A 16,635-nucleotide genomic window follows, 5' to 3' on the forward strand; every position below is an offset into this window, starting at 1 on the left:
TATTAATAGTCCCATAAAAAGGGGACGAGCATATTACTATACACCGGTAACCAAACTGCGGGGTACTATGGGGAAACACACGAAAATACCAATAGCACTTTGCTCGACAAGGGAATCGAACTCGGTACCTCAATATTCTAATAAGAAGTATAAGCAATAGATGGAGAGCAGCTTAGGTGTGGTAAAACGTAAGTTTATAACAATGAACGAGTTTGGAGTTGCTGTGGCTACCTGGTGGAGCTGAAGATCGGTGATCGCCTCACTGAAGTGACATCATGACATACTATACAAAATCGTAAGTTAGAAGTATCTAGGATGGTGATGGTAGGTATGTCTGAAACACTGTCTATCTGCCTAGCCTTTCAGACTTTAAAGGCTTTCAGTCTCACTGGACGCAGCTGAATATCAGTTTTTTACATGGAAAGACTGCCTATCGGCGCTCCACAGCCCAGTTACCTGGGTCATGACACGATACCCCTCGTTAAGACTGGTTGACTGACTTGCAAGCTTCTGACTACTAAATATTGTTTTCTGAACGTTCCGTACACTAGTATCAAATTCATTTAGAGACTCAAACACTGTCTAGACAATTATTCAACCCTAAGTTAGTTCCTTTATTTCACACTTTCAAAAATCGTACTAGAACTTATTTTAAATTACCCCGTGACATCTGGCTCACGCTCAGTGCATTAGACCAGTTATATTACAAAAGACAAGTGTGATTTTGTTTTACAAATTATCATCTTTGATAATCCATTCACAAATTATACACCTACATGAAATGACGTTTGAACAATAAAAACTACAGTATGAAACGTGCTAGATGGTTTATTTTTTAAAGGACAATTTGACAGTTGACATCGGCATTCATTTCATTATGTTTACAAATAATAAAAACAAGTCGACGTAAGGCTTGCTACACACATATATATTCGGGCTGGCACGCTCGGATCGTTAGTATTTATCGAACCACAAAACCGAATCGAAGCACTTTCTTTACTTATCCAGCTCTCGTCTGATCGTAAGAATTTGGTTTAAACATTCAGTCGCGGCGATGGCATTTTTCCCAAAAACATACATACATCTACACATTCAGATTTACCACCCGGCTAGGCCGATTGCCGAATGCCGAACCGAATATGTGTGCAGCAAGCCTAATAGATAATGGATTTACTACATTATATGACAACATATACAAACAATATAAAAATTATGCAATTATAGTCACTATTATAAGCGAGATAGTGTCGATAAATGCTTGCACAAATTTCACAAATAATTGTTATTTAGTTTTACAAACGGAAAACAGGTTTTTATGTAATTAAGATGTAGATTCAGTTGAGTCTTAAGTATATAATATTATGTAGGATAGAGACGTTTTACATAGGACAAAATATGATATTTATTTTGAAGAGATATGATAGGACTGTACTAAATATTTAATTAAAATCAAATAGGTCCAAAATGCATAAATCTATAATTTAAAAAATTGTTACGAAGAGTAATAAAATTCAATAGTAAACGGAATAATTAGATTAAAATTAAATACATTATTAATAGTATGATTACGTTATTGTTATATTGGATATCTGAAACAATTTATAGCAATAATAATTATTATTAATACATTATAACAATTATTAGTATTATTTATTATCTCATATTCAATTTGAAAGAGTGAAAAATTTGTTACTAATTTTATAATAAATATTGTTGTTTGACAATACAAAATGATTTAATTACAAATACGATAGGGATACTATACGAAAGATATATGTAGGTGTACATAAGAGGTATAAGTACTTGTGAAAAAGAACAGAAAATTCAATGGACAGATTTGATGAAAATTATTATATTGTGTAATGTTATGACAAATCGTGATACAACAGTCCCTAACAGAATTCATTTAACCTAATATTCAAGCTACAATATTTTTGTTTCAATAATTTATTCGAAAGCTGACGGCAATACCAATTACTTATTATAAATTCAACGCCTAAGTAATTTATAATTCATAAAGTATCCAGCAAAATGAAATGTAATGGCAAGAGTTTCTACAACCTACGTCACTAAGGGCACACGACTTATACCTGGTTTCTGAGGTACATTTAACGGTAGTTTATCTATTCAATAGCGTTTAAACTCATATAAAATAACGCTATTGAATAGATAAACTACCGTTAAATGTACCTCAGAAACCGGAAGTTAGAAATAAGTTTCAGATAGCTTATTCGATGGTTAAATTGACAGTCAACGTATGAACGTAACTGTCAAAATTCTCCCGGATAAACTATCTGAAATTTATTCATAAGTGGTGATAGCTAAGACTTAATTTATTACAATAGAGTTAAGATTCTTAGAGTTTTGTTCAACAATACTAGTCTAATGTAAGTACGTAACAACTTAGTACTTAGGAAGGATTTGTTTGTATCTAGTAGTGTCGTTTTAAAAACAGCAATTTCAAAAGATTTGCTATTCTATAATGATAATCATGACATTTGTCGTTAAAAAATTTAAAGTATTTGAAAAGTAATCAGACGTATTTCTTTAAATTCCATTCTTCTGGTAATGACGTTAACAATTTGTACTCCTGCGATGATTACACAGTTAAATATTATTCCTTTTTTAAAATAAAGTACAATTATATTAAGTATTATTATGAGAGAACGAGATGAATTGAATCTAATTGACAAAGACAAGTGAGTTTTATCGCACACAGGAAAAAATCTAAAAATCGTTATTAAAATTTTCCAGATGATGATAATATGTTTGCAACGCTACAGTTTTAAAACAACACAATTACAAACTCGATACAAACAACACCTCACCTGCTAATTTAGATTCTACTAGTTACAACAACTACTAAGTACATACTAATATACACTTGATAATAAACCTGTATACATAAATGTTTATGTCAGATCAAACTGCAACATTATTATACGACCGACAAGAATAAGAAACTATTCAAAATAACAAGGATTTCTTCAGTATAGAGGATAAAAGTAATTTTATTTTTATTTTTTCGTAAGCAATTATTTTTATTGCAATGAATAAACTTTTAAACAATGCATACAATCATATCTGATTTTCATAATTTGTTTACATTATTTTAATAATTATTATGAGAAATTCAAAGTAATACGAAGTTGGAATAAATTGATGCGTTTCGTTAACTTCATCGATCGTTCAACAAGTCACCGTGTACTCATAAACAGGAATATAATACAAACAAATGCATATGTCTTGAGAGCAAACAGAGATCATAATTTTGTATCGAATTATCATAAAACCTAACGTTACTTTATACTGCGTTGAAATATATTTAAATACATATCGTATACCACTACCTACTCATATTTTACTGCGAGATAACAAGACGAAACTACGGTCAACATTAAATAACCAACTTAGTTATAAGCGTATTCTGTTTTAGCTACAATATCTTTATTACGACATAAAATAAATAAATAACACACGAGGACGTGATGTGAATTAAATCGCTCTACCAAATCTCGTTTCAATTTCGTCTGACTCACCGATACGCTCAGAATCACAAACTAAAAACTAGTATCACACATTATTCTGCAGACGTATTAACAACACAATAATCCCAGAATAATCACTTTTCGATAAACGGTCATAACTCACAAGTTTTGTACCAAAACAAATCCTTAATCGATTGGAAGGCCACCGTTATTCTAATACACTAGCTAATTAGTTTCGCTACGCACAATTAAAGCTTTTGCTCGACGACTTGCAGTCGAAGCCGCTCTATTACAATGTAACTCTAAATAGGCATCTAATCTATGCATCACATTACGTCATCCGCATTGACGTATGAGAGCACGGCATCTCAATTTATTTGACCAGTTCATACACAGTCTGTACACTGGGACGCGATCGCAAACAATCAAGTGTAACGATGTTCGACATCCGAGCTTGGAGCTGCTCGCTCCCGGTCGTCTCTACCTTATCCCTGGTGGGTTGTGTGCTCTCTGAGGGCGCAGACGCGAGCCCCGACGGTCGCACCGCCTCTACTCGAGGGTCCGTCACACATTCAGCGTCAATTCACTCCCACGGGTAAACACTTGCACTGTTTCACCTTCTGCAACCGCTTGCGTCTAAACGGCGGGTTCTGACCTGGGCAACGTAGCGTCACTGTCACCCAGGTGAACTTTTTAGGCCTACAAAATGAGCAGGACTTGAACGCGGGCTGCGGCCTGTCCGTGTTGTCACGACGCCGCGGGCCCTTCGGTATGTAAAACGAGTTGCACTGACCGTAACAGAACTTATTAATCACTGTTGTGGGCAGACAGCCCGGCTCTCGGATTTTCTGGACTAGAGGCTCGGTTTTACACCAGTCTTCTTTTAGATAATCTTTCTTAGTCACAACGAGCGCGTTCTTCGAGGATTTTAGAATATTCCTGAACTCCACTCCAGGGGGCAATTCCGTGGTGTCTTCCTGTTCTGGCACTGAGACGACCATGCCGGTCTCCGAGCTGCCGTCACCGAGTTCATTTCTTTGCACAAAGGAAGTTGACGATGATGCAGTGGCCTGTTCAGCCCGCCGTCTCTCCGCCAGGAACGATTCCACTTGTTTGATGTTAATGATGTCCATGACCGAGTCGGTAGGGGTGAACGGCTTCCTACTGCCGACGCCGGCTCCGGCGCACACCCCGCAGGTCGCGAGGAGCGCCGCAGCCGCCAGCCAAATATGCGACTTAGATAAGTTCTCCATCTGCAACAATAAATACGATCATAAATATAAATAAATATTATTTGCAGCAATTAAATCGGCGTTCAAATAAGGCGTCGTAATTTTAGAGTAGGTTTCGGAGCGGATGTCGTAGGCTAACTCACGTTGTATCTAGAGATGGGAGGCAACATGTCGTAGGCAGTGCGTCGGTGTAGTCGGTCCGCGAGCGGCGCGCTGTGTGCGTGTGCGCGGGCTCGGCCGGCGGAGCGGTAATGAGCGCAAGCGCGGCTCAATGGACCACCGCTCAATGAACGAGAGATGAGTCACGCACCGCGCCTCCGCCATAGAACCGTTACTACCGAGCGCCGCGCAGACGCGACACTGCACATGTTCCGGATTACTATGACGACAATAGTTTACAATGCGCTCTCTCTCCTCATAGATAAGGCCATCTGTTTGCAAACAATTGTAAAAAGGCGCCTTCGTGGTAATTAGCAAGGTTATGGAAAAATATGTTCTTTGTAAGCCGATTAGAATTAAAACGACACAGCTGCAACGGATAAAAATATTTTGTTCTTTTAAGCTTATTTAATGAAAACTTTTAAATCTAATACTAGTAAAAAAGTGGCCCCGTTGTTAATATAGATCAACTATACAGTATACTATTGTACAAAAAAAATGTTTTGTCATTCAGTTTACATTATATTATTGAGAACCTATGTCGACAACGTCAAAATTATTCCTGAAATAAATCTAAACGAGATAAGAATAATCTCTCAAAAGATTGCCATAAAAATTAAGACCTTGTCATATCCCAACTCTGGCAAAATCAAGACAAACACTGCCCTACCATTCGAAACCAGTAATAAACCCTCACTGAAGCACCTAACTAATAGGCAGAATACGACAACCGAACATAACTAGTACACTGTAGTGAGATTTTCTCACCTATCTTCACAAGGCGCCAGGCTTTGGTGGCAAGCGCCGGCGCAGATGTGCCTCTTCCGTTCGCTCACAATACCCATACAACTACCTTCGGCGAAATGTAGGCGACCAGTGTGGGTGCAACCTATTTCAATTTAATTTTTAACAATATATTTTTTTGTGTAAGTAGGTACTTCGATTTGCGCAGGAAGTTTGCCCTGCGTGACTATTATGTGCGGCTTTTGTGAAAATAATTTTTCGTCGGAATGACGTTTAAAGTTATGAATGAAGTCTTTGTGTGCAATTGTGCACGCACTTTGTCACACGTATATTTTATTATTTGAAAATATTTAAACTAGTAGCAATCGCTTTTTTGCCGTTTAGCAATATCAAATTAATGAATTGCTATATTTTTTTGATATAATAGAAACGAAAATGAGTACGCCACTGAAATACCCAGAATAATTATCTACATTTAAAAAAAAGCAATATAATATACAATCACTTGTGCCGCACAACTTTGTAGTTAAAAATAAAAAGCAATCTAAAAGTTTTGCGATAGTTACTAAACACTAAACTTTGGTACATAAAAATGTATTTTTAAAAATGTGTGTAAAAAATAACACTATTAAAAATAGCCAAGTGTAAATACCACACTTGTAGTAGTAATTGAAAGAAAATATATAAATATAATCTACCTACACTTTATTGGTTTCATTGAAGGCTTAATTAGAGGTTTGATTTATAACCAAGGCAATCAATCCATTACATTTACATATAACTTGTGCAAATTGCTCCAACTATTTTATCATAAACTTGCATAAATGCTACATGTGAGAATATTGTAGTAAATAAAGCTAATTTTATTTAATAGGAATAAAAATATTTTTGTGTCAATGAACATAAGTATTTTTAAAGGCACGGTACGAAAAAAATTATGACTTTATAAAGAACACAAACTTTGAAATTATGAAAAATATTTTAATATGCCTATTTTATAAAAGACAAGTAACACAAAAAAAATGAAAATTATGTATAAGTACAATGTATATTTTTAAAATCAGTTAAAAGTGTGGTATGTACACATGTATTTAAAATGTATTAATACAAACGTATGACTAACCCCAAAAACATTCGTTAACCGAAATCCAAGCACAAAAAAGAAAATATTCCTAAGCATTGTGTAGATATTTCATTATTATAAATAAAGTTGAAGCTATTAATTCCGAGGAGCCTCACATTCCTTAGCGCAAAGGAAAAATTTTACGACAAAAGGAAGTCCTTTTTAAATCGTTAGTTTATTTTTTCTATTACTACAGAGGCGCTTAGCATCGCAGGGCTGTGGAATTTCATTCATTCATTCATTCAACTGATCGTTTTGTTCACGTAGGGATGTCAAAAAAAATGAGGCCATAATAGGCGTTAAAGACGACCCTTAGCGACAGGCCGTCTACATCGCCCACGCTTATACAGCGGGCTCCAGAAAAATATTGATCGATATTGTCGAAATTATATTTTTTGGTAAAAAGTAACTTTGATTTTTTTTACATTTTATGTTACATGCAGTTTTAAGACTTATTGAATACTTATATCAATGTAATAATTTACGACGGTAAAAAAAAATTGCATAGCTCTCACACACGGTCATTTGATTCCAAACTAAGCAGAGTCTGTACCTACTATTGTAAACAAATAACTGAAAAACATACGAATATACTTCTACAAACTTTTAAAGATACATTGACAACGTGTTAATGAATGGCTAATAATAAAAGTAAAATTCGCTGTGTATTTTAGTAAATTTATTCTATATAAATAAAACAATTTAAAAATAAATAAACACATGCAGATTTTCAATTTTAGCATACATTATGGCGCAGTTTTACGATACAAGATTACAGGCTTTTATGTAAATGTTGTATATTACAATAAATAAGTACAGCGATAAATAACCCGTACACTATTATTGACAAATGACAAACACACGTGCTATTCGTGTCTCATTGATGTGCACATTATTTGCTTCAATTGCTATAATTATGGTGACATTATAATATAATATTAACATAATTATATGTTTTATTACTTTGTTTAGGTAAATTTTATCGAACTTATAGAGCAGTTGCTTAAATAGTTCATGCGTATTTTATTTATTTAAAGTAAAAAAACATATAATATTAACCCTACTTTTTTTCAAAAATAAATAATTCTAAATTAAACTAGTAGTATTACAAACTAGCCCTATGATGTCTATACACTTGTATAAATTTTTTTTTCTCAGAGACTGAACTAGTCAAAGTATTCTGTATTCAATTCCCACACACGATTATTTCAATTATCAACACAATCAATCAATCAAAATAATTCGAAGTGAGCTCCGTAAACTGTAATTAAAAAGGTGTTAGCCGCCTTCACGCTAAACAGTTGAACATCAAGTCGATACTATTGTTTGCTTCCTTCCAACATTTGTGATTGAGAGCTTCTAAAACACCGCTAGGGAATTATCAATTGACAAAAAATAAAGCGATCCATTAAAATCACACAAAGGAACGAAAAATATTATTGTTAGAATCGCTTTAGATAATATCAATCTTGTAACAATGCGATCGATCGATAAACATTGCTTGAAACATTTTAGCTTGAATAAATCCAACAGCCTGTATATATCGGGCCCTGTGATGTATGGGCTACACACCTTAGGTGTTTGTAAATGCCGACTTCTGAGAAAAATATCAAGAATTACAGCATTTTAGTGTTCCAAATGATGTCATAGATCAATATTGTACAATCGTAATATTTTATAGTAGTCCCGGATGTTATTCTGATCTTTACGTGTAGGTTAATTATTTTATAAATAAGTATGATTGTAATAGTAGGTAAATTCTATATTTACGGGTTAAGGAAATAAATGTATTTTATCCTATTTACACAAAATTATTACAATAAACGTGACGTAAAACGAAATCCAAAAAATAAGGTAAATATTTTATGAAATTGAATCTAACTTTAATCTATCAGTATACGTAGTCATAAAAGTACCTATATTCAAAATGGTGACGCCCATACGCTTTAAACTAACGAGTTACGGGTGACACTTACGCATAGCCCTTTGAGAGCAAGTGCACATGATGTAACGTGTATTTAAAACTGAACACACTGTATTACGAAATTCGGTGTTCTTTGTAACAGACAAATTACGAGCTAAATTGTTTGAACTTGTTAACCGGACTGCACTTTAATTAATTTCATTCAGACAAACGTTACGTCATCTGACATGGTTATTTTATAATTTGGACAAAAATACGACGAGTGCACACAAATAAATAACGTTGTATGGTTCGATGCACAACAAGAATGCATTACAAGAAAACCATTTAATCAGCGTAGGAGCATTATTCGTCATTTGATACGTGAACTCCGGCTGGGAGGCGCCGCCGTGTATTGTCGACCATCTATATATCAACTAAGTTTAATCGCCTCCAATCGCTTTGATCAGCGCTGAATCGCGGCGCCGGCGCGCTGCCCGCATAATACCGCAACAAAAAACGGGAACAGAAAAGGTAAAGTTCCTCAAACGCCAGGTACACACGTTTAATACGAGCAGACTTATAAATCAAACCGACGGCTCTAACAACTTATGACATAAAATCCTTTATTATTCACACGGATTCCAATAAAAAAGCATCGATGTTGAATAGCCGGGGCGGCGGACGCGCCACGCATCGAATAACATTATAGGATTAAGAACACTTTTGGTTTCTTTTCGAATGGAACAATTAGAGACGGGCGTGATAGGTGTGACAAAAAATATCTTAAGCTTTTTGCTTTTATAAGGGATCAGCTTTACGCGCCTGCAGAAGGTGCCTAAAATATGTTTCTGGGAAATTGGATTAGGTGATGCGCGAAAATGTTTGTTTTTTTAGCATATTTGTTGAAATATGCGAGGGATATTTAATATTATAATTAATTGAAAGTTATATTGTGTGGATAAATAATCCGTGAATGAATGTTATATCCTAATCAACGATTTGGCATTTGGGTTTCACGTGCAGGGTCTGAATGAGCACAAAGATATTTTATTCGAAGATTTCTTTAAAGAATCGGTTAGGTATGTATCGGTGTAAATTATCGACGGTTAGTAACGCTATATTAAAAACTCTATAAACTCGATTCTGCACACTTGTGTTGGTTGTAATTTGATATGGAGATAGACAGACTGGTTGGTAGACTAGACATCTAGACAATGCGATACCTACTGGGACATAAACAACGTTTATTTTTAGTTACGTGTGAACGTACCACCAATTAGAACATAACCTACAAAAACATACAATGACTAGCATCTTGTACGCAGTTACACTTGCACTGAAAAAAGTAAAATATCTGGAGAGCAACAGCAGTTGAGGTTTTATTTCACCGATCGGATTGGGTCCGACAATAATCAATATTGGATTATTGACTAATCAGCATTGATTTCATTCTAGACCCGAAATATTGGAAGCGAAGTCAATCTGAGTTAAAAATGCTACAATGCAAGATCTTTCCGGAAAAATACTTAAAGAGGAGGAATTGTAATCGTTCAGAATTCTTTTTTTTATCATAACAACTCAAATGCTAGAACGATGGCCAAGGTACAGTCCGTAAGCAAGCAAGTCTAGAAGGTAGAGTTAATTATGAAACTCTTGGCCACTCTTTTAACCACCAAGTACATACAACTCTTATTTAAGACCGATCTTAAGCCAAAATAAAAAAGGTTTATAACCTAAGACAGTTTGTTTCTACACAGGCCTTGAAAGAAACAAAATAACAAGAGGACATAAACTTTCCGAATAACTTCTAGGCATGACAAAATATGACTGTGTTTATGAACAAGTTTTCGACATGTAATATTTTTGCGGAGACAAAACAAATAAACTTTTCCCGTTTGTTTTATCGGGTAATACTAGGCTTATCACGCGGCTTGGTTCATGATAACTTTCTATTTTTGATAGGAAGTAGCTATCTAAAAAAAATAGTACGTGTGTAAATCCTTTAGATATTAAGTTAAGGCACCAATTTCCGTAAAAAATGATACGGCTTAGCAAGCTTGCCAGTCGGTAGGCTTAGCAAGCTTTAGAACTACATTTGTTTTCAGTGGAATCAAGGCTAACTCCTTCCTCACTCGGAAGAAGATCCTTGCTCAGCAGTGGGAAAGTTGGGAAGAAAAAACTCGCTCTTACTTAGTCGTAGGATGCGCTATACACACAGATGGACCTAACATATCAACACATACATCTAATAAAATACCTACTTTGAGAAATAATCTTAAAGTAATAATATAATTTATTGAATGCTACCAAAAATACTCTTTTGCTATGTCAGTTGTACGTGTAAGCTGTAATACGAAGAGAATAAGTACTAGATCTCAAAGTCGAAATATATCTTCATTAGAAGACTAATGTAACATAATTTATCTTCTACGATGTCAACAGAATATTTGGCAACTATTCCTAAGGCATACATTACGCCCATATATATATTTTCTTCATGTAGCTTATATTGTATCATGGAGAGGAAACAATAATCTACAGTTTTCGCGTAGTTTGTAGTGATGATAGATCCTATAAGAACTACTTACGAGTGTTTGTTGTTAGCCATTATTAATGCTTTCGGAATAAAATATAGAATAGTTTTGTCGTCAATTCCACATAAAATTGATGTCCAGATTTATTCATCTTAATATGTTATTATAATGGTTGAGATAGTCATTTGTGTAAAAGTCATAATGTCTATGAAAATTGTATAAAATAATTTCCATAGTATTTTACATTAACGCTTTTTTCCCTTGCTTTTATCCATCCCCTAGTTTTTGGAGCCAATACTATTAAATAATAATAATATAGATAAAAATTTACTTGCTTTTAACCTAGTCTTAAGATTTGCCATACAAACAGACACTCCTAACATATCCACACATACATCTAACAGTGCTAACTTGCACAATAATCACCGTAGTGTGCAAGACCAATGGTTGGTATTTGGTAGCAACGGGACTTGATCGGTTTGACCGTAACAACTCATTGTACAAGTACATTTAATTATTTGTCACGCTGCCAAATACATACAAAGTTTATTGTGTTTTTGCAAGAAAAGAACAAAACCTTTCCAAGTTTTGCAAGGATTCTTTGTAAATAACAATCTTGTTCAAGTCGCTAAAAGATTGTTGATTTGGTTACATAGCTAACGCTTAAGCACTCTGAATATGCTACTAATTGCTAAAATATCGTTAAAGCAATTATCCCTGAAACTTATTTATTAATACGTTAGTTTACGTATATAATCGTTCTACCTAATCAGAAAACACAGTATTCAAAGGCTCATTCTTCCATTGTCAAATTATTTAATTCTTGAAATAGTTCATACATTACATTGGTCAACACGAATTTTGAGTCTGGGTTCTGTACCTTTGATTTTGATTACATATGCCTAACTAAAGAAAGAAATAATATTTTTATCTAATAAAGTTTGCTTTTGTAGCTTTTAGAACGAATTTTAAATTTTAATGGAAAAGCTCTTTTTTTCACTTTCAAATATCAATATATAATAGTAAAAAAGTTATGATTTATATATTTTTATTAATTTAAATTATAGAATAAGGCATAAAGAAACACAAAATACAAAAAAGGATAAAAATTTTTTTTTTAGAAATAAATACTTTTGGTTTTTCTTGTGTGAAAATAGGAACTTGATGTGATCTGTAGGCTCTCCATATTCGTGGTACTGCAAACTTCATCTTTTTTTCTCTCCGCAGTACCAAGCTGAAAAAAATATAAATAGCATGTATTAACGATGTACACATTTAATGTATATTTCAAAAAATATGTATATAGGCATATAAATGTTCATTTAATATAAGATGTATTTTCTTACCTTCTAAAGTGTTTTTGCAGTTATTACACAAGAAGTGAGGTGCCCATATTTTGTCCTGACTTCGTATTGACATGTTAAAGTAAGCTTCATATGCTTCACAAAATGTCTTATTTGATAATAAACAAATTTGATTGGCTCTCACTTTAATAAATTCATCACAAATGTAGCAAAAAGAGTCCACGTCGTTTTTACACTTTTTCGATGCCATTTTTAGACCTTGTGCTGCAAAAAAATATGTTATTCCTTTAGAACGCGCACGCGCATACTGCCATGACACTCTGCTACCACCCGCTTTACACCCCCAGACCCCTCACCCCTGGTTTTGCGTCATAAATGCAACAGCTCTTCAAAAAATCTGCCAAAACCCCATATATTTAGTTTTCGTTATATTTAGTACAAAAGCAAACTTAATTTATTATTAATGTTATTCCTGTTTTCTTTTTGATTAATATAATCAAAAAATATGCACTAAAACTCAGGCTCAAAAAAAAAATTTTTTTTTGTCGACTTGTGTTATTGACAGACACAACCTTTAACCATTAACCTTACGAATACACTTTATGTGAAAGATATTTTATATCTGCCAAAAGAAAAAAAAAATATATTTTCTAAAAAGAATTAGTTATCCATACTACAAAAATACTATTAAAAGTATTTCGTATATAAAGTCACTCATACAACAAAAACCCTCGCAGGCTTTTATTATTATTAACTTTATATACAACAAACAAAAAACTACGTCACCCGTCTCTATTTCCACAAGCAAAAATCGTCGTAGTAGGGACCACACACGTACACCATTCTGTAAAGACCCAGTTTCTTGCAACTTCCTGCCCACAATGGTCACACCACCATAGCTGGGTAACCACCAAACCAATTACTATTGACGCAAACTTATAGACCCACAACTTAGTAGAGAGCCTTGTATGTGAGGTTCGAAGCTGGCAAAATTATCCAAAATGAATAATTTAGAAAATCAGTGACCCGCAGGCTTATGCAACTGAATGTAGCCTATTTGATTCAGTAACTTTTTAAAAAAAAGGCATAGTATTGTTCATTATAATCTACATAAACCGTGTATGCTAAGGCTCTATACAAAGTTGTCGAATTACAGTGGACTAATACTGAACATGGGGGTATGACGTCATTGATTGATTATTGTTGTTACTCATCATTCGTAATTAAATCAGTTGTCATCATCACTCATCAGATATTGAATGTGTTGTCAAGGAAAAAATGGAAATCTGTTTTAGAAGATGGAGACTCGTCACCTGTAGCGCGATAGAATAATTATGGAAGGATCAAACTCAAATACATAACATTATTTAGCAAATTTCGTACTTAGTATTTAAAGTACTCATATATGACTGTTAACGTTCTGATTTGTTTTTTTTATATAGAAAATATAATCGCTTACCGATACTCGGCAATGAGATAAATGCCAGTATGTAATCTACATAGTCTCATTATTACGGGTCTGAAAATCTTTAATTCCGGTGACCAAAAGCCAAAAACATTAGCACAAAGAACCTTTATTTACTTTAAATTATTCGCACAAAATAAATTTTAAATGCGTCACCTATTCGTTTATATGGATATCAAGTGATCAAAATAATTTTCATTTTAAAACGAGTCGATTTGATTTGTCAATATTTCTATTCTATTGTTTAAATAGTCCTTTAACCGTATTGCTTACTAGCTAACTACAAATAACTGCAAACAAATTGAAGTATCTTGAACACAATTCTAGAATTTGTTCGTCCGATACTGACATTGAGTATGGTTTCTTAACACCGTACACAAAGGTTATAGAGGACGAGTATAATTAATATGGCCGTATTTAGAGCCATGATAAATCGATGCGTGGTTTTGTCAATTAATTATTTGACGATAATCTCAATATATTTATGTAGGAACATATGTTTTTCATGCATCGTTGCTTGAGTCACTTTGGCTCTAACCTTTGTGTTTCATTTGACGCGAAAAAATGCTATGTATTTATGTGTGTAAGTGTGGTGATTCCTCTCAGTTTAATTCAAACAATGAATGATTTGTAAAATGTTCTTTATTACCTCTACAAAACGTTAATTATTTAAGCTAGAATTTAGTGTCGATAGAGGGTCATCAGATATTGTATGCACCGTAGTTATATAAACTTATTAAATATCGTTTATATAGATTCAGGAAGTACTCTGTGTTGCGGTGGGTTGTGTATCTGACTGCAGACTACGAGGACTCGGGTTCGTTTCCCAAGTCAAACAAAGTGATATTGTTCTTTTTTAATTCGTACTAGATTATTTGCAATAGTAGTCCGGAGGTTTGTATCGTGCTTGGTATACTCGTATGGCAATAGGTTCGCCTCCTATTACATGGGACTAATATTCATGGCAAAACGCGAGTCAACTTCATAACCCTCTGCCTACACCTATAGATATAACAGGCGTGATTCTATATATGTATGGATGTTTCAAATAAGAACAAATACCGACAAAGTGAGCGCTTACAAACCAATAAAAACGAAAGCGTATTTTTAATTCCTTTAGACATCGGAATGCCTGGAATGACAAAGTGTATTTTTGAGACGCATCTATCAAAAGTCTGGCTTAAAAATACCCCAACCCAAATAATAAATATATTTCCACGTAATCTGTGAATACTGCGGAAATGCTGGAACGCATACTCAAAAGCAAAAGTATTGAAGTGGGTCTGTATTGTAGATGAATGGACCTAATGAACACTAACGGATATGACATGAATTCGACATGACGAGTTCACGGAAAAAGTATTATATTCAAAGAAATCTAAATTATAAAGTACTTATACTGAAGCCTGCGACTTGGTTTGTAATAGAAGCCTGTCATGATGAATCGGGATAATTATATTTGCTAGACGTATATTTTATATTGACAATATAGACCACCCACTGAACTGAACAAATTCAAGTCTATGAGTGTTCGATAACTATAAAAGTTTGTTTATTTTTATGATAAAAAAATCAATTAAAAATATTTCTCATTAATATCAATACTCATTTATGAAACTTTGCAAACTATCATCTTAAGACTTGTCATTAATATTTATTGACTGTTTTAATTCAATTAATGTGTGTTCTTTTCAATAGTGACAACTAAACGGACATTATTTAAGCAGAATGATGGTGATTAAATTGAAATCTGTGGTCAAATCTCTTAAGTTGAGATACTTAGGTATATTATTTGATGTGGTCAGACCACAAATTAGTCTGTATTTTGAATTAATGAGATTTATTAGTTTCGTAAAGTGATAAATGTTTTGATTACAGGTTATGTGTATTCGTCATTAAGTCTAGTCGGTGAAACCGGAATTTTGCTTCATAATTGAGTTACCTACTGTACGTACAATGTTGGCTCACCGGTGTCTGGAATAAAGTTCCTCATGAGTAGACTTCATACAAATTTTTAGTTACATATTTTTCTTTTTTTTATGGATAAAAATAAATAATATGGATAAACAGACGAAACAAAATGATTTTTTATTGTTTTCTCTCTATACAACCATTGCGCGTTTTGATAACTTAAACGTTTAAATACAATTTTCTCTTATCGTATCAATGTATCTGTAACTATATAAATAAAGATAGTATATAAATATATATCGTAAATAGAGGCTAATTAATTGTTCAGTTTCAGTCCACTAGGAGAACAAGTGAGTGTCTGGGCGACCATTAGTCGCGAATACCTCTGGACTGGATTACCACATTATCAAGATACAAGGAGCAAGGTAGGTTCGCAATTGGTTCTGTAGCGCAATTCTCTACAGTTGGTACTGTTGAGTATCGATAATTTAAAACATACTGCCAAAATAGTCCCTATGGAGCCCGCCAGGGGAGCTGATCAATACCGCGATTCTCTACAATTATTGGAGCCATCGAGTATCGAGAGTTTGCCATTTAAAATGAACTGCAAATATAGTTTCTACGATGTCTACGATAATATACGATAATACGATATACGATACTACATTTTTCGATAGCCGGTTGTGGAAAATCGAAGAAGAAAACAACGAGTTCTGAGATAAACTCATACAAACATGAGACGTAAGTAATGTCATCATTATTCCTTACG

General features: G+C 33.8%; 1 protein-coding gene across 2 annotated transcripts in view; it reads right to left on the reverse strand.

Annotated features, from left to right (window-relative positions):
- Positions 1 to 812: 812 nt before the first annotated feature.
- Positions 813 to 16,635, reverse strand: part of LOC142975617 (gremlin-2-like) — a 49,625-nt gene continuing 33,802 nt past the window's right edge. The window contains exons 1-2 of one of the 2 annotated variants that reach the window (XM_076118573.1): positions 4,864 to 5,079; positions 813 to 4,741 (exon numbers count right to left, since the gene is read on the reverse strand). In XM_076118573.1, coding sequence (XP_075974688.1) covers positions 4,067 to 4,741; positions 4,864 to 4,890 — 702 coding nt within the window. In that variant the 5' untranslated portion in view covers positions 4,891 to 5,079 and the 3' untranslated portion in view covers positions 813 to 4,066. Of the gene's footprint in view, positions 4,742 to 4,863; positions 5,080 to 16,635 lie in introns of those variants that run through there. The other variant, XM_076118574.1, reaches the window with a different exon arrangement.

Source organism: Anticarsia gemmatalis, chromosome 9 (genome assembly GCF_050436995.1).
Source record: "Anticarsia gemmatalis isolate Benzon Research Colony breed Stoneville strain chromosome 9, ilAntGemm2 primary, whole genome shotgun sequence".
Taxonomy (NCBI): domain Eukaryota; kingdom Metazoa; phylum Arthropoda; class Insecta; order Lepidoptera; family Erebidae; genus Anticarsia; species Anticarsia gemmatalis.